This window comes from Eupeodes corollae, chromosome 1 (genome assembly GCF_945859685.1).
Source record: "Eupeodes corollae chromosome 1, idEupCoro1.1, whole genome shotgun sequence".
Lineage (NCBI taxonomy): Eukaryota > Metazoa > Arthropoda > Insecta > Diptera > Syrphidae > Eupeodes > Eupeodes corollae.
Genome location: NC_079147.1, coordinates 130,970,906 through 130,987,801, shown reverse-complemented (window position 1 = coordinate 130,987,801; position 16,896 = coordinate 130,970,906). Strand labels below are relative to the sequence as shown.

Genomic DNA, 16,896 nt, shown 5'->3' with positions numbered 1-16,896 from the left:
TTCAACGTAGTCTTTTATAAAATGAAATTTAATGTCAATGTGCTTAGATCTGTTGTTGAATTTATAACCTTCGACAATCTTAATACAACTTTGATTGTCTTCGTAAATGAGAATTGGTTGATTTAATGACTCTTAAAATTCCGATAGTAACTGTTTTAACCATAAAGCTTCTTTTGCGGCTTCAGCAAGTGCAATGAATTCAGCTTCGGTAGATGACAAAGCTACACAAATCTGATTTTTACAACGCCAAGACACAAGTCCACCGAAAACTTTGAACAGATATCCACTATTCGACTTTCGATTGTTTCTATCTTGTCCCCAATTTGCGTCTGAGAAACCGACAAGTTGTTGATTGTTGACTTCACTGTATGGCAGTTGAAATTTTGATGTACCTTTTAAATAACGAACTACTCTTTTTAATTCAATCCAATCTTCTTCTGTTGGTTCACATGTCTTTTGACTTAGAATGCAAATTGCTGCGGATATGTCAGGTCTTGTATTAAGTGCAATATATAATAAGCTGCCAATCAATTTTTGATATTCTTTATTGTTTTTAAGTCTCTTCTGTGTTTTGTTTGATTTTCCATAGGATGGTTCAATTGGTATAGTTGATAATTTTGCTTCTGAAAGTCCGGTTTCTACTACAATTTTATCAATGTAACTCGACTGTGAAATTGAAATTACACCTCTTCCTTCTCTTTCAACTTCCAGTCCTAAATAATTTTGAATTGATCCTAAATCTCTTATACCAAAATGTTTCTTAAGATCTTTTTTAAATTTAATTATATATTCTTCATCATTTGCTGCTATAAGAACATCATCAACATAAATGAGAACAAATGCATTCTCTTTTCTTGAATATAAAAGCACGGGTCTGCTTGACTTTGTGTAAAACCCATTTCGACAAGTGCGAACGAGCTGATTGTGTTAATCCATATATCGCTTTATTGAGCAAACAAACTTTTTTATCTTGATTTGAAACCTTGAAACCTTTTGGTTGTTTCATGTATACTACCTCCTTCAAATCACTATAAGGAAATGCTGTCTTGCAATCAATATGATGAATCAAAAGTTTCCGTTGTCCTGCTATTGCAAATAATGTTCTTAAAGTTGTATGAGAAACAACTGGTGCAAATACCTCTTCCTAATCGATACCATAACGTTGAGTGAATGCTTGCGCTACTAAACGTGCCTTAAATCTTATACCATTCGTTTCTTCTTTGCGCTTAAAAACCCACTTACAACCTACAGATTTTCGATTCATTGGCATATTTACCAAGCTCCAGGTATTGTTATCTTAAAGTGATTTCATTTCAGTTTCCATTGCTTTCAACCAGGATTCTCGATCTGGTCCACAAATAGCTTCTTCATATGTGACTGGATCTGCATCTTGAATTTGATTGATGTACCTTACCGGTGGTATGCCTTTTGTTATCCTTTCAGTTCTTCTGAGCTCTTGTCCTGGCTGGTCTGTTTCTGGTTCTTTTACTAGCTGGTTAGTTTCCAGTTCTTGTCGTTGCTGGTTTATTTCTTCATCATAAACATTTTATAAGGCTGTGAAAAGATGAATTAAAATCGTCAGTATCTTGTTGTTTTATTTTTGGCTGTGAGAATTCAATAAATGTATATTTTTCTTGATATTTCTCAAAAATTCTCTTGATTTTTCTTTAGATTCCTTGTCTGTATAATTCTCTGCTGTATCTGATCTGTTTTCTATAATCCTTGTTTGATGAAAGTAACGTCTCTTGATATATGTATGCAAATATTCTTTTGAAGCATACGATAGGCTTTTGAATTCGAGTCATAAACCACAAAAATCATCTCTACTGATTTATCGTCAAACTTTTTTCGCTTAGTCTTTGGAATATGAACGAAAGCTTCCTGTCCAAAAATTCTAAAATGTGTCAAATCTTATATTTTCTCAAACCATCTTTCATACGGTGTTTTTCCTGTAGATCTAGTAATAAGCCTGTTCTGTATGTAGTTTGCTGTAGATATGGCTTTACCCCATAGAATTTTCTGAAGTTTTCCATCAGAAGCATACATTTTGACATCTCAACAAGTGAACGATTCTTCCGCTCAGCTACTCCATTTTGTTCCGGTGAGTAAGCTGTCGTATATTGTATAATAATACCTTCTTGTTTAAGATAGTCAACCATGTTGCTTCCGGTGTACTCCCCTCCTCTATCTGATCTTATAATCTTTGGTTTCTTATTCATTGTGTTCTTAATCATTGCAATGTATTCTTTTAACTTTTCAAGTACTTCATATTTACGTTTAAGTAGATATAAATGACAATAACGACTGAAGTCATCAATGAAATTTAACATATATCTGTTACCGGACGTAGTTGGCACATCCAGAGGACCACAAACATCCGTATGAATTATGTCAAGTAACCCCCTTGAAATCAATCTTCTTTGGAAATGGAGCACGAGTCGATTTTCCAATTGGAAAAATGCAACAAGAACTTTGGTTTTCGCAACTTTCAATATTCATACCTGTAGCAAGTCTCTTCGATTTCATTTCTAAAATTACGTCACTTGATCGATGAGTAGTTTGTGCCAATAATGTATACATTTTCCTGCACATTCTACTTTCGTTATAAAAATATTTTCATGCTGTGACAAGGAATATAGATTTTCTTGAATTTTTGCAACGGCAACTGACTGTCCATTCTTATAAAAATAGCAAGTGTAATCTTTAAAATTAACTTTACATCCTTTAGCCGTTAAATTCTTTACTGAGATTAAGTTCATTTTAACTGATGGAACATACGAGGGGCGTTCAATATATTCTCGGTATCGATATGAAGGAAAATGCGAATTCAATTTAAATTGTTTTTATTTTTCAATATAATCTCCCCTAACATCAATGCATTTGTTACATCTTGAGACAAGCTTTTTTAAACCCTCAAAAAAATAAGTTTCCTCTTTCCCTGCAAAATACCCATTTATTGCCGACTTGAGTTCTTCATCATCCGAAAATCTTTTTCTACGAAGACATTTTTTCAAATCCGGAAACAGGAAGTAATCACTAGGGGCAAGGTCTGGACCATAAGGTGGATGTTGAATTTCTTCAAAACCACAATCTCGCACAGCAGCCTTGGAAACTCGCGCCGTGTGAACAGGAGCGCTGTCATGAAGAAGCAACACACCCGCTGCGAGTTTACCCCGTCTTTTCTTTTTAATTTCCTCCCGCAAATTATGCAAAGTGGAAGCGTAGGATTTGGCGTTGATGGTTTCACCTTTTTTTTTTTGTACTCAATGAGTAAGATTCCCTTTGAGTCCCAAAAAACTGTGGCCATGAGCTTCCCGGCAGACGGAGTGACTTTGAACTTCTTCGGGGGGTCTGTTCCTTTTTTATGCCACTGCATGGACTCTTGTTTGCTTTCAGGGTCATAGTGGTGAACCCATGTTTCGTCCCCAGTAACAATCCGATGCATAACACCGTCCGCGTTCTCACTACACATCTCCAAAAGCTCTCTACAGCATGCGATTCTCACTTTTTTCTGAGGCGCTGTGAGCATTCGTGGCACCCACCTTGCACTGACCTTTGAAAGTTTAAGATGGTCATGAAGGATGGTGTGAATGGTACCAGTCGAAAGCTTGGTGATCTCTGCCATCATTTTTACCTTTATTCGGAAGTTGCGAAACCCTGGTAAACTGCCACCATTTCTTCATGAATAGTTTTTTGACTTTTTCCTTTCTTGTTGAGAAATTTAATTACAGCGCGATGCTAAATTTTCACCATCATCGTCTCAGTTGCCATTATGATTCTGTTTAAACAGAGATTTAACGGTAAATAATAATCACATTTATATGAAATTTTACATGAATGCATTAAAATAATAGTATTACTTGATAAATAAGTCAATTTATATATATAACCACAGCTTCACCCCGATACCGAGAATATATTGAAAGCCCCTCGTAGAGTACATGTTGAAAAAATAGTAGTTTCTTTGCGAAATTTATTTAAAAGCTTGAGACGAATTTCTCCCTGTCCTTCATACTGAATTTGTGTTCCATTAGCTAGTATAACATTGCTTTTGATATTCGGATCAAATTTGCAAAACAGATCTCTATCTTTACAAAGGTGACATGAAGCTCCGGAATCCACAAACCACTTCCCGGAAGTACTGTCAGAAACAACTAAACAAAAATCTTCACTCACCTGTTCTGTTGAGACTATACTGACTTTTTATTTTGGCTGCTTTTTCTGCCATTCAATATACCTCACACAATCTCGTTTCAGATGTCTTTTGAAATGACAGAAATAGCACTCTACCTCAAAATGGTTTTTCTTGAAATGTGTTCTCTTCTTCATGGATAATAAGGCATTTTGGGTTTCTTTTTCTTCAATTGAATGACGCCTCCTGTATTCTTCAATTAATTTTGATTCCACAAAACTAATCGTTAAATCCGCTTCCGGTCTTGATTCAAATGCAGTTATCAATTAATCAAAACTGCGAGGTAAACTGCTCAGAAGCATAGCGACATTCCAACTTTCGGTGAACGATGATTCTCCTACATTTTGCAATTTTGTGAACAGATTCAACATCGTACCAATGTGACTTTCCACATTCCCACTTTCTTCCAGATGAAGATTACAAATATAACTTATTATGCTCACTTTATTGCTTAGTGTGCATTTTTCGTGATAAGTTTGTAATGTTGTCCAAACTTCCTTAGCTGTTGTACATCTTCGGACATTATGTAATTGATCATCTTCCAAAGATAAAAATATTAGTCTTCCAGGCATCTTGTTCGTTCTCCGGTCTTTCTTCAGAAATTGTTGCCCATAGTCCTTCCCTCATCAGTAGCATTTCAATTTTATATTTCCATATAAAATAATTTGTATTATTTAGTTTTGCGATTGAAAATTTCGAGTCAGCCATATCTTGAATTATTCTTCACCTTGATCTTTAAAATTGTCTTGAATTATTCTTCAACTTGATCTTTAAATTGTCTGTATCTTGAATTATTTCTTTAAATTTGACGTATGTTCCTTATTTTCCAATGGTTTCGGTGTCTGGGCCCATAACCTATTGAAAATCTTTATAGTTCTCAGTAATAAGTCCTTAGTGTTTATAAACAAATTATAAAGTTCTTTATTGTTTTACTGCTTTGAATCGAATGAAAATTCTAAAAACTTATTTCTAAAACAGAACAATTTCAGAAAACTTAATTATAAAAAACAAAGTATAAAAACATTCAAGTTAATATGAATGTTTCTTCAACACTACATCCCTCAAATAAAAGAACAATTTATTACCTGTTATTATTCTTATTTTTCTATAGCCTGTTTTTATTAAATAAAAGCAAAATCTAAGGTAACAAACATAACAAGTGTTCGTAAGAAAACAAAATCTGAATTACTTCGAAGGCTATACTCTACTGAAACTGTAACTTCAAGGCGTTTTTGAATATTGGTATGTTATTTCAAACAATTCTTTCTGAAATTATTAGTAGGATAATAAGGCTTAAATATGTTTTTGTATCAATTTGTGCAAGTCTTTTCTGTAATTAAATTTTGCTAGATGAGCGAATTCTCACAATGTGAGACGCTATGTTTTCGACAATTAACGTACGTTCCTACTTATGCAGGTACACATATGTATGTTAAATGACTGACAAATATCATTATATGCAGAGTTTTCCGAAATAAAAATGTATTCTGAAAGCTTTTTTAAATTCAAGATGTGACCAACCGTTCTTTTTGTAAGTTGAGATCAAATTAAATGAAATGTAAATAACAACTTTATAAACAGAATATAAAAAGTGTTTAAAATAGATAGATACGAGTAGTTGGTTTTGACAATATACGTATACTTATGTTGATAAAGTAAGAGGTAGGTATGTTTTGAACTCCATTGTAACTTCGCTAGAAAATGGTTACGCATGGTAGATGTTGACATCAAAAAATCTTATTATTAAGATCTTAATAATCTAATAAGAAACAATATTTGACTCACTGGTATAATATTAAATTTTTGTTCTTGTATTGTTTTAATTTTTTGTTTACGTGCCTACTTATGCAGCTTCATATTATTGCAAAGATCATTCTTCATTATAAAAATAAAAAATTGGAAATTTGTTTTGATAAAAGAAAATACTAACAAAACACCTTATACAACTCGAGCAATTTTTATAAAAATGTTTTAAAAGATTTCCTATAAAAGTCGCGAGTTTCCCAAGATTGAAGTTAAAATGATTGATTAACACCTTGTGTTTGGTGCTGTTCTCTAGTACCCACCGTTTGGAAATTTAACCTTATTTCACGGCACCGTAAATAAGTTAAATTATTTCATCGATGCAACTAAAACCTCACATGAGAACGTACAAACAAACCAATTCAATTTTTAATTTTTAAAGATCACCAAATATTTTTGACGTTAACGTATAAGTAAAGGAAAACAATAGAATAAAATGGTAAACAAATTAATTCCTTAATAACTTTTAAAAATTGTTGAAATTGAAATATTTTGAGACAGCACAGTATATATAATATACATCTTAACTTTGCGATTTTGACTGTCTGTTTTTAGAACTGTTCACTCTAATGCAAAGGACATGTTTTTAGAAATAAAGATAGGGTCATGAGAGAATCATAACTTGAGTTCTTTTTGGGCTGTTAGAGGGTAGTTGAGAATTAAGTTATCCTGCTGTGAATGAATTCTTATCTTGCGTTTGTTCATATGATTGTGTGGGTTACTTGGCAAGTTTTCTTTTACTTTATTATCCAAAATGTGTTGTATTCCAAAAATGTAAGCAAATAATAATTTAAAAGCAAATCTGTAATTATTATAAGTTACTTCGAGCTATCGTCCTCTTTATTAATTAATTTGATATCGAACCAGTTTCGCAAATTCAATTCACGGAATTACTTTTATTACTCAGGTTTCTTATATACTGGAGAAATAGTACTGTTAGATTGCTATTATTTGCAATTGGACTTATTTTTGTCGAGCGACAAGTTTTGAAATTTCATTGAAGTTCAAAAATAGAGAATGTATGATTGATTGGTCCCTAATAATTTAAACAGCATTTAAGAAAATGATAAACATAAGTAAAATTCGTTACATCAACAATTAGCAAAGAATATAAAGAAAACATATGTCCATGCATACATTCAGAAATAATTTCATGTTTGATTTTCTTATATTTTCTTTTAAAAAAAGATAAACAACTTTTTTTACTTGCTCCTAATTGTTCTGCGGATTTGGACTACTTACGATGTTGCTTGAAAGGTAAACATTACGATGAATTTTATTTTAACTGCGTAACCTAACCTATCACCTGGAGTGTCAACTAACAATTATTACTTAAAAATCAAAGAATTTTGACTCAAAAAAAAAATTGTTTTACCCAAATAAATGATCTTTGTTCATTTTAATTAGTTCTTTGTTTCTTTTTTTAGTCGCAAGATTGCGAGATCACTGGGATGATACATCACATGCCGTTATCCAAAGGTCAGCTCAACTCAAAAATATGATTGGTGATTCGCAAAGGTAGCTTTTAAAGAAATGTTTACAATAAAAACATCTATCAAATTTGTATTATCCTACAGATACGAAGCTAAGAGATTGGAGATTGAGAAATGGTTAGCTCGTATGGAAAACAGAGCTGAACGCATGGGTGCTGTTGCAACTACAGCTGATGTATTGGAAGCACAGCAAAAAGAACAAAAAGTGTGTTTGTATGATGGAAGTAAACTAAAAAACAAGCATAATTATCTTCCTTTTCTTTCAACTTTTAGTCTTTTCACGCTGAGGTTCACCAAAATAAACAACAAATTGAACTATTCAATACGCTAACACAAAAACTCATCGCTGTTTATCCATCTGACGATACATCAAGAATAAAGAAAATGACGGAATGTGTAAACGTCAGGTAATGATTCTTAATTATTTCTTTTAGAAAAATTTAACTAACTAATACAAATATAAAACAATTATCTTTGAATATACAGGGTGTCCCGTAAGTAATGGATAACCCTGAAATGTAGAAATGAAAATAAAATAACTTTATGACCGTCCTGAAAACTGATACAAAAAAGTTCTATCCCAACCACAAGAAAAGTTATATGTATTTTTTTGTTCAGTGCATTATTTTTTTTTCTTACTTTACATTTTTGAATACCACGACTACAAGTGAATGAGTTACATCATTTTTTTTGCAGGAATATTTTACATTACTTGTGCTAACACATAAGTAGAAGAAAATTAATATAACTGTTGGACTTCTTAGAAAAAAAAAAATTATTTAACATTGAATTTTAATGCAAAATGTGAAAACAAATAATTTTTGAAAAAGTTAAGTCATAGCTTGTATAAAAAAAATGCATGAATACCTGAGTGGCCAACTATTTTAAAAATATGCGTGTTAAATGCAGATTTCAAAACGGTATTACCTATTATTATATCTAGAGTCAATAGCAAGTTATTGGTAAAAATCTGCAATACTAGAGTAAATTTAGCAAAAACAAAAGTTTTCAAAATTAGCACAGTAAACGTGAAAATAATACCAAGCGTTGAACATAGCAGATTTTTGATTTATTGGCTGTTTCTACGATGTTGTCCTAATGATAAATTCAAGCTTTTAACTTCTAGAGCCGAATGAATTATTGATAAAAATGTCAAAAAGTGCAAAAAACGGTTACATTTTCGAGCTTGTTTTGAACATGTTCTATTGGGCTTTAAAAAAAACCCATCATATATTTTTTTGGTTGCTATTAGTTTATTTGTTATTTTATCTAAACAAAAAGTTTTTGAGCCAGCTTTTAATCACATGATCACTTAGTTAGAAAACAAAAACAAAAATATTATTTTTTTGTTATTTAAAGCAAATGCTCAAACTGTTTTCCACCACTCTTATGCAGGTTCTGTACCTCCGAATAAATGAACGTTTTAGTGAACGTGCAAGGTTGTGCTCAGAAATTTGTAATGCAGCTGCCCCCTAACGATTTCTTAGCTCCTTTAAAGACCTGATCGGCTTGCTGTATACGTTTTCCTTAATGCATCCCCAATAAAAAAAATCAAGTGGATTTAGGTCTGGTGAACGGGGTGGCCATGAAATTGGTCCCAGACGTCCTATTTATCTGCCTGGATATCTGGCATTTAAATATGCCCGCACAAGCACAGTATAGTGTGCTGGACAACCATCATTTTGAAGCCAATGCGATTCCTTTAGTTCTTGAGGCACTTCTTCCAGCAAGGTTGGGAGATCATTTTGGAGGAACTTCAAATAACCTTTTCCAGTTAAAAACCCCGGCAACTCAAAGGGTCCAATTATTCTCCCATTGAGAATCCCAGTCCAATAGTTTATTTTGAATCGGTACTGGGACCTGTCTTCCCTCATGATGTTTGGGTTTTGTAGTGCCCAGAAGTGGAAATTAGTGTAGCCATCTCTATTAAATGTCGATTCATTGCTCCAAAGAATTTTGTCAAAAAACTGCGGATCTTCTTCAATTTTCATTATCATTTGTCGACAAAAACTCATTCTTGTTTCAAAATCTTGCGGCTGGATAGTTTGCACCCGTGTTAGGTGAAAGGGATGATATTTATATTCGTGCTATTGCTCGGATTGTTACTGTAGGATCTCGGTCAAGTCTTCGGTATCTCCTCGAGGGGGTCGTCCCTAGCCAGCACCACAACACCACTACCGGGCAGCCTTCCTTCTGAGAAACAGCTGTGGACTGTAATAAACACTCGATAATCCGGGTGACGTGCGTTAGGGTAGGAAAATAACAAATACCTTTTTTATCAGTTTTCAGGATGGTTATAAAGTCTACTATGCGGCATTTCAGGGTTATCCATTACTTACGGGACATCCTGTATGTATAAGTGAAGTTTTAAAGTTATTATACTTAATAACCATAATTGATGATACAATTGCTTGAAAACTATTTATCAAACAAGAAATTGAAAATCAAGTTTAAATTTAATCTCTGATTCTTTACTATGGCGGCTCTGAATGAATTAAGTTCTATTATAAATAAGCCAACTTGACCTTGTTCAAAAACTTGTTTGGGTCATGCCCGCATTAGATAAAAGGATCTCTCATATTACCTGTACAAAGGTCACAGATCACTATATGATTGGAATCTTATTTCACATTCAAAACTTGATCAATATCGGTCTTGACCATCTTACTTCTGAACCAAACTTTTTTTAAATTAGGACTCTATTTACTGTGTCATAATGCATCATGTTGATGTACAAATTTCTTGAAAATTGTAAAATTCTTTTTGAATAAAACTAAGTAAAAACGTTAATGAAGAGGTTAGGAAAAACAAAATTTGTTTTTATCTTTTTAAAGCTTGCGATTATTCAAATTGTTGATTAATTAGATTATTCTAATTTAGATGTTGAAGACAATTCTTAAGAATATAACTCTTTTATGACAAAAATAAGATAGCCCATGCTGTTTCTTCTAATAGAAAGGTAAAAAAATAAAAATAATTATAGACTTATTGTCCTGTTGTCTCAGTGTATGAAGTTTTTGAAGAAGCAATGAAAAATAGTGTAAGGAATTATTTAAAAAAAAAAATACTATTTTTAAGCCCGGATCAGTATAGTTTTAGAAATGAGATATCCACTTAAGACGCCCTCGTTCATTTCTGTTCTTTAATCAGCAAATGTCTAGAAAGAAGGTAATTCTGTTCGGGTCTTTTAGAAAACACAATTTACTCTTGGACAAACTGTATCGCGAAGCTTTCCGTAGTATTATATTTAGTCTTTCTTAAAACGAAGACATCAAAAAGCAAGGACTGGGGAAAAATTTAGTTATTCTATATCTTGTATACGCAATCACAAAAATTATATTTAAAAAAAGCAAAATTGTAACCATTTCTGTTTTAAGAAAATTCTTTTGTTGATTGCTCGACTTTTGTGTTCATAGCACAAAAATGTTAAATGCATCATCGTAGAATTTAAAATACTGCTATCTCTGAAACTAAAGATTTAAAGAAGGCATGTTAAAAAATAATGTATAGTTTATAATCTATTCGGGGTTTTGTGTGTATCCAAGCAAAAATTAGTGTAATGTTTTTTTTTTCTTATGTCTTATTTTTTTATTTTTTCTGTCGCATGTGACGAATAATTTTACCGACACCTAAGCATTAAAGATAGCCTAGCGATAGCCAACCGAGCGTGAGAAATGTTCTTTTTAGTAGGCGGGTAAAAGCTGAGATTTGGGGACTTTCCTAAGAGTGGCAGATTAGTATACAGGGAGATTCTTTGCACCTTGTTGAGCCCCTCTAACTTATATCAGCCAAAACCCTTCTGATTAACTCCCAGGGCGAACGTTTAGGATAAGAACAAAAAATTTAACTAGCAGACATTCTCGAGTGCGTCACATTAAGACAGGTTGAATTAATTACAACCCAAAAAGTATGCATTTCAATAACCTGACGATTGGGAAGTGGTAACAAAAACGTCATCTCGAAATTCTAGAGCGCGTCTGATTTGTTTGTACTTTAATTACTGTTTTATGTACACTATCAGATCTTTGAAAACTTAATACAAGGTATGTACATATATCTTACGACCAAGGAACACGACCAAAAAACACAAAAATGTGCTCATCCTGGTTTATAACTTACTGCAGCGTGAGAAGTAAGTAAGAAACGTACAAAAGTATAATACACTATAAAAATAAAAACGTTAAAAAAATTAAATAAAAACAAAAGCTAAATTAAAACAAATTGATACAATATTTAAGTACGTGGTACACTGGTATTTAATATATCTTTAAGAATATTCTTACTCATGCTAAGATCAAAGAGGTTTAAGTTCATATTTAAAACTTAAGACATGCGAGTAAATGGCTCATGCATGTTATAATTTGTGCGGTGTTGGGAAACATGCATTAATTGTTAACTACCGGTAGTGTTGTTTCCTCCATGGTTACCTTGTGTAGTTAATTTATTTGTCTTAAAATCATAGAACATTCATGGTAAAAAATACCAATAAGTGAATAACCCTGTAATTTTCGCTGAATTTTTGACATCTTGCGTTCGAAGCTCGAGATCGAACTTTGGATTATCAATATTAATCCAACAAGTAACCTAATAGTTGGTTTCGCTATAACAATTTATAAGGCTCAAAGGTAAATTATAAAAGAAGCTTGGGTGAATCTATATTTAACGTGTTAAAATGCGTGTGAGAGAATTTATTATATGCTACAACGGAACTATTTGTTTGTGAGTGATTGGCTTTTATATTAATTACGCAGTGTACGCCTGCTTCCAGAGATAAATGTATGTCCAGCGAAATTATGCATACCTATGAAATAAAAAAAAAACATTTATTTTCCATATAAATACATATTTATTTTTCGATATTTTTATAAGAACTTATTTTCTGAATTATTGATAAATTTAGACAAACCTTTTACATTAATCTTATTTGAAAAGTTATCAACGATAAATATATTAGAAAAGATATTGTTCATATTAAAATAAAATACATTTATTCTATATATTTCAGGTATGTCAACTTAAATAACGGCGTTATCAATCGCGGAAAACAACTCCATGCTGCTTTACACAGCTTACTATCATTTGATCGTACAATGGATCAGGTATTAAATAGATTTAGTAAGCTACAACACAATATATTAATGTATTTAATTTTGTAGTTCTTAGCATTTCTTTCGGAATCAGAATCCTTGGTTGAGAGTACTGAGTCCGATATCGATAGAAATCCTTTAATGCTCAGGGTAAGTTAATGCAATGCAATCCAATTGTTTTTAAAGTATCATCATCATTATATGTATAAGTGGTTATCTTAATGATTTATTGAATTCTTTTCAAAAGATTATTTTTTTGTTTTTTTTTTATTTTTCTGCATTCTTTTTTTGACATAAAAATGCTTCCAATACCAGTACCATTACCGGTACCCGTACTTGAAAGTAGTAATTAAAAAAGTACTTGAAAACAGTACTTGATAAAGTACTTGTGCTGCTGATTTTCAAGTACTGGAAACTTTACTTCTTTAAGTATATATGTTTATGTAATAACTGTGGTTGGGACATATTCACAACTTATTTTTTGGAATACGAATTAGCTTTTTAGGTAAAATGTTACTCAAATTTTAATCTAGCATTTTCTGTTCCTAAACTAAATCCCTCCTGTACAAGAAATTCAACCTGTGTGAGAAACACGTCGAGAAATTTTATGGAACATACTAAAGGCAATTTATATAAGAAGAATAAAAATGCATGAATCCAATTGCTATTGGAAATCATTAAAAAAAGACCTTATCCCTTATTTTAATTTGCGCATTTTTCGGAGCTTATGAAAATTACCTAATTTCTTTACTTTTGATTTTAAATATTCAGGTAATTTGTTTGGTTTCCAAAGTTGCTGTGAGCGAAGTTATCCTAATAGGCGGTGTCCGGCAATAATCAAAGTGCTTATATGCAATCATCTTAGAAATCACGGGCATGGACCGCTTTGAATCTAAGTTAAAGAAAATGTTTTCGTTGTTTTCTGTATAGAATTTTGTGTTGTTTTACCAAAATCTTGCACGTAACGATTGATATACCAAACGTGCTAGATTGAGTAATGTTGGTAATATGTTTAGAAATTTCATCGGCTTTACAGTTTCCTGAAAAAACTGCTGTTCATCCATCCCTATCCTTTTTCCAGGCCTAGGCAAGTACTGAAAATCCGTGCTGAACTCAAATCTAAATAGGCTGTCAGGTTATCACGTATGGTATATGTCTTCTATGCTATTGACTGCACCGTTTATTCACTGCATTTGAGCATTTTTGTTTTCTAAAATTTATAAAAAATTTTGAATCAAATAATAAAAAATCTTTTCTCAGAGTTTTGGCAATAAAAACAAAAATAATTGTAAGATTCGGGGCGTAAAACGATTAAAACATAAAAACACTCTTTTCATTTGAAATAAAATTTTATACAATTTATTTTAGACTACTTATCAGGTCGTTTTGTCATATATACCATAACAACTATCCTCTTTTTAGACTGGTTCCCAGATCGCGAACCTTTTCAATACCCCATACCAGTTTAGCGCCTTGTTTGCCCAACTCAGCAACCAACACTCCTGCCACCCCTCCGATCTGCAACAATATATTTGCAATTCTTGGCATGTGTTAATTCGTCGTGGCATTTTAAGTTGAGACTCGCTATTGAAATTAATTTAAACATGGCACATTTCCTATTCGTATTCGTCTTCTCCATGCATTATTTTTATATTGATTCATGGTATAATGTCTGGTTGTTGTCGACCCATATTGGTTGGGGAATGTGCTGATGCTTGCTAATAAGGGTCTGAAAAGTAGTATCATTTAATATATTATAATACAGGGTTATCAATTATGCGGTTTCAAAAGTAATCGTAAATAAAACATGTGTAAAATATTTTTTTTGCATGATATATCTATTTTATTGTAAAGTTTGAAGGCTCAAGAGTTGAAGGTTCATATGCATAAACACGGTCTTTCGCTTAGCCCCACAAAACAAAGTCCTGCGGTGTCAAATCGTATGTGTAGATCTAAATTCAAAATTCGTCATAATGTGCTGTAAGACAGTCCTAATTCCTTCGGATCTTCGGCAACCCTTTCACTTACAGCAACGATATGTAAGCAATTGATGTACAATATCTGTAAGCAATTAAGTCTCTTCAAATGTTTTCACAATTTTGCAAACTGCGTGCGTAGTTGTAGTTATGTGAACCATAATCTATCTCCTCCTAAAGGGCGATATATGGCTGTGTCAGAATCACCATTTTTTAAAAACCAATTTGTATGCATTGTGCCATAGTTAAGTGATCCATTTTCGTAAATGTCAAACTTTCAACTGACATACAAAAATTGGTTTAACAATTTAGTTTAACAGATATCGAATTCCAGCCCTATAATTTTGAAACCGCAAAATGGATAACCTGTTATAATTATTAAAAAATATAAGCTTTTACTGTATTAACTTCTTCGAATCCCACATAATATTTTTGAGTATACAGAGATCTCAAGAATATAAACTGGTCAATTAAATTCAAGGAGTTGCCGTGGCGTGTTGGTTAGTGCGTAAAACTGTCATGTCATGATTAATGCCTGCATGTGCCAGGGTACTGCCTCTTGCGGGGAATTGACAAATCCCTCAAATGTAATTCTTTTTATGAAAAGTGTATTCTCAAATTAGCCGTTCGTATTAGGTTGAAAACTGTAGGTCCCGTTCCAGACAACATTACTCGCACACAGGAATGGTTGAGAGTTGCCACTAGGCCTTAGTTCTCAACGAATTGTTGCTTCACCTAATTCATTTATTTACAATTAAATTCATCCGCCGCACAGTGGTCCGTTTCATACGTGCTGTGTGTCTAAATTTTCAAATGAAGGCACTTAGGAATATGTGCAATGTACAGGCATACAAATAAATAAAACCCTATTTTATGACTCACAACGTTGAAATAGTTATTATTTTATATAAACATGGTCCCTTGGTAAACTTGGGCATTTGTGAAGTATTCTTATTTCATAAATTAAATATGGTTTTTGGCATATGACCGCAACGGATGGCTCAGACGTAGTCTGATCTGAAGGTCAAATTTTCTATGACTTTTTCACATAACTTGAAGAAGTGCTCAATTGTTGCGTACCTATCGGCGTTGACTGGTGACTTCACGTATTTCCACAGAAAAATGTTAAATCGCACCATATTGGAGCCCAATTCACGGTCCGTAACTTGAAACTATAAGATTACCAATCAGTAAATCAATTGTGGCACGAATTGTATGACGCGTTGCTCCGTCTTTTTGAAACTGTAGCTCCTGCAAATCATGGTTGTTCAATTGATAAACGAAAAAGTCAGCATCTATTTATATCATAGTTTTTAAAGAAGTACGGAACAATTATTTCACAAATCCATAAAGCACACTAAACATTTAGTTTTTGTGTATATAACGGTGTTTTAACATTCACTTAAGGTACAGCAGTTTTATTTATTAATATTTCTATTCAACTAAAAATGAGTTTCGTTGAAATGCGTTGAAAATAAATTACTTGACAACTGCCAAATTAAAGTAAAAATACCCGCTTTCCATCAATAATACAAAACCTACAAGTAGCCATGTCTGTAAGACCAAGGATCTTTAGGTTAACAGCGGCCAGCGTATAGGCTTGCTATCTTCTCCTTCAAAATATTTCTTTTCCAATTTTTAGAAAAATAAACAAACATAAGATAAGCAGGTATAATAATTTAAAAAAATGCTATGAAAAAATAGAGTTTAAAAAATATGTAATATACTTATTTCATATTCAATGAAACGTTTTGTTGATATTTTGTGGAAATTTTTGAGTACATATATGTTTTGATAGATAACATCGACGCGTTTCGTCTTACTACGACATCTTAATATAGTTGTTTCACTTTGAATAAGCTGGACATTTAATTAATCCTTTAATCCGTTCTATTTACTCTTCAAATTCTATTAGTCCTTGTTTTTGCAAGTGTATTTACTTATTTAATTTATCTATTATGTTTTAAGTTGACTTGTCTATAGAAAAATGTAAGCAGTTTAACAATCCGAGTATGTGCATCGATAAGACATTCCTCATCCTAAATATATATACAAAAAGATTTATACATTTTTTGGTGGTATGTATGTGTGGAGCACGTGTATTTAAAAGTGTATTTTATTATAACTGCGAAGAAAATTATCTTTAAGAATTTTAGCTTCAAAATATAGTCATTATTTTCAAGTGGAAAAATGCATTATTTATTATCTACGTTTGTGAATACTTCAAATAATTGGAAATCTATTAGGAATTTGTATCTCCTTCTGCATCTCTTGGAAATAGACCCTTTTTGAAGTATTAAGTGATTTTAATATTTTCATTTGAAATGTGCGCACGTGTACATGCA

General features: G+C 32.3%; 1 protein-coding gene across 9 annotated transcripts in view; it reads left to right on the top strand.

Moving 5' to 3' along the window:
* Nucleotides 1-16,896, top strand: part of LOC129954166 (dystrophin, isoforms A/C/F/G/H) — a 114,739-nt gene that overhangs the window by 51,956 nt on the left and 45,887 nt on the right. For 7 of the 9 annotated variants that reach the window (XM_056067889.1, XM_056067891.1, XM_056067894.1 and 4 more), the window contains 6 exons: nucleotides 7,184-7,252; nucleotides 7,423-7,513; nucleotides 7,573-7,693; nucleotides 7,762-7,895; nucleotides 12,494-12,587; nucleotides 12,645-12,725. In XM_056067889.1, coding sequence (XP_055923864.1) covers nucleotides 7,184-7,252; nucleotides 7,423-7,513; nucleotides 7,573-7,693; nucleotides 7,762-7,895; nucleotides 12,494-12,587; nucleotides 12,645-12,725 — 590 coding nt within the window. The remainder of the gene's footprint in view (nucleotides 1-7,183; nucleotides 7,253-7,422; nucleotides 7,514-7,572; nucleotides 7,694-7,761; nucleotides 7,896-12,493; nucleotides 12,588-12,644; nucleotides 12,726-16,896) is intronic. The other 2 variants (XM_056067890.1, XM_056067897.1) reach the window with 1 other exon arrangement.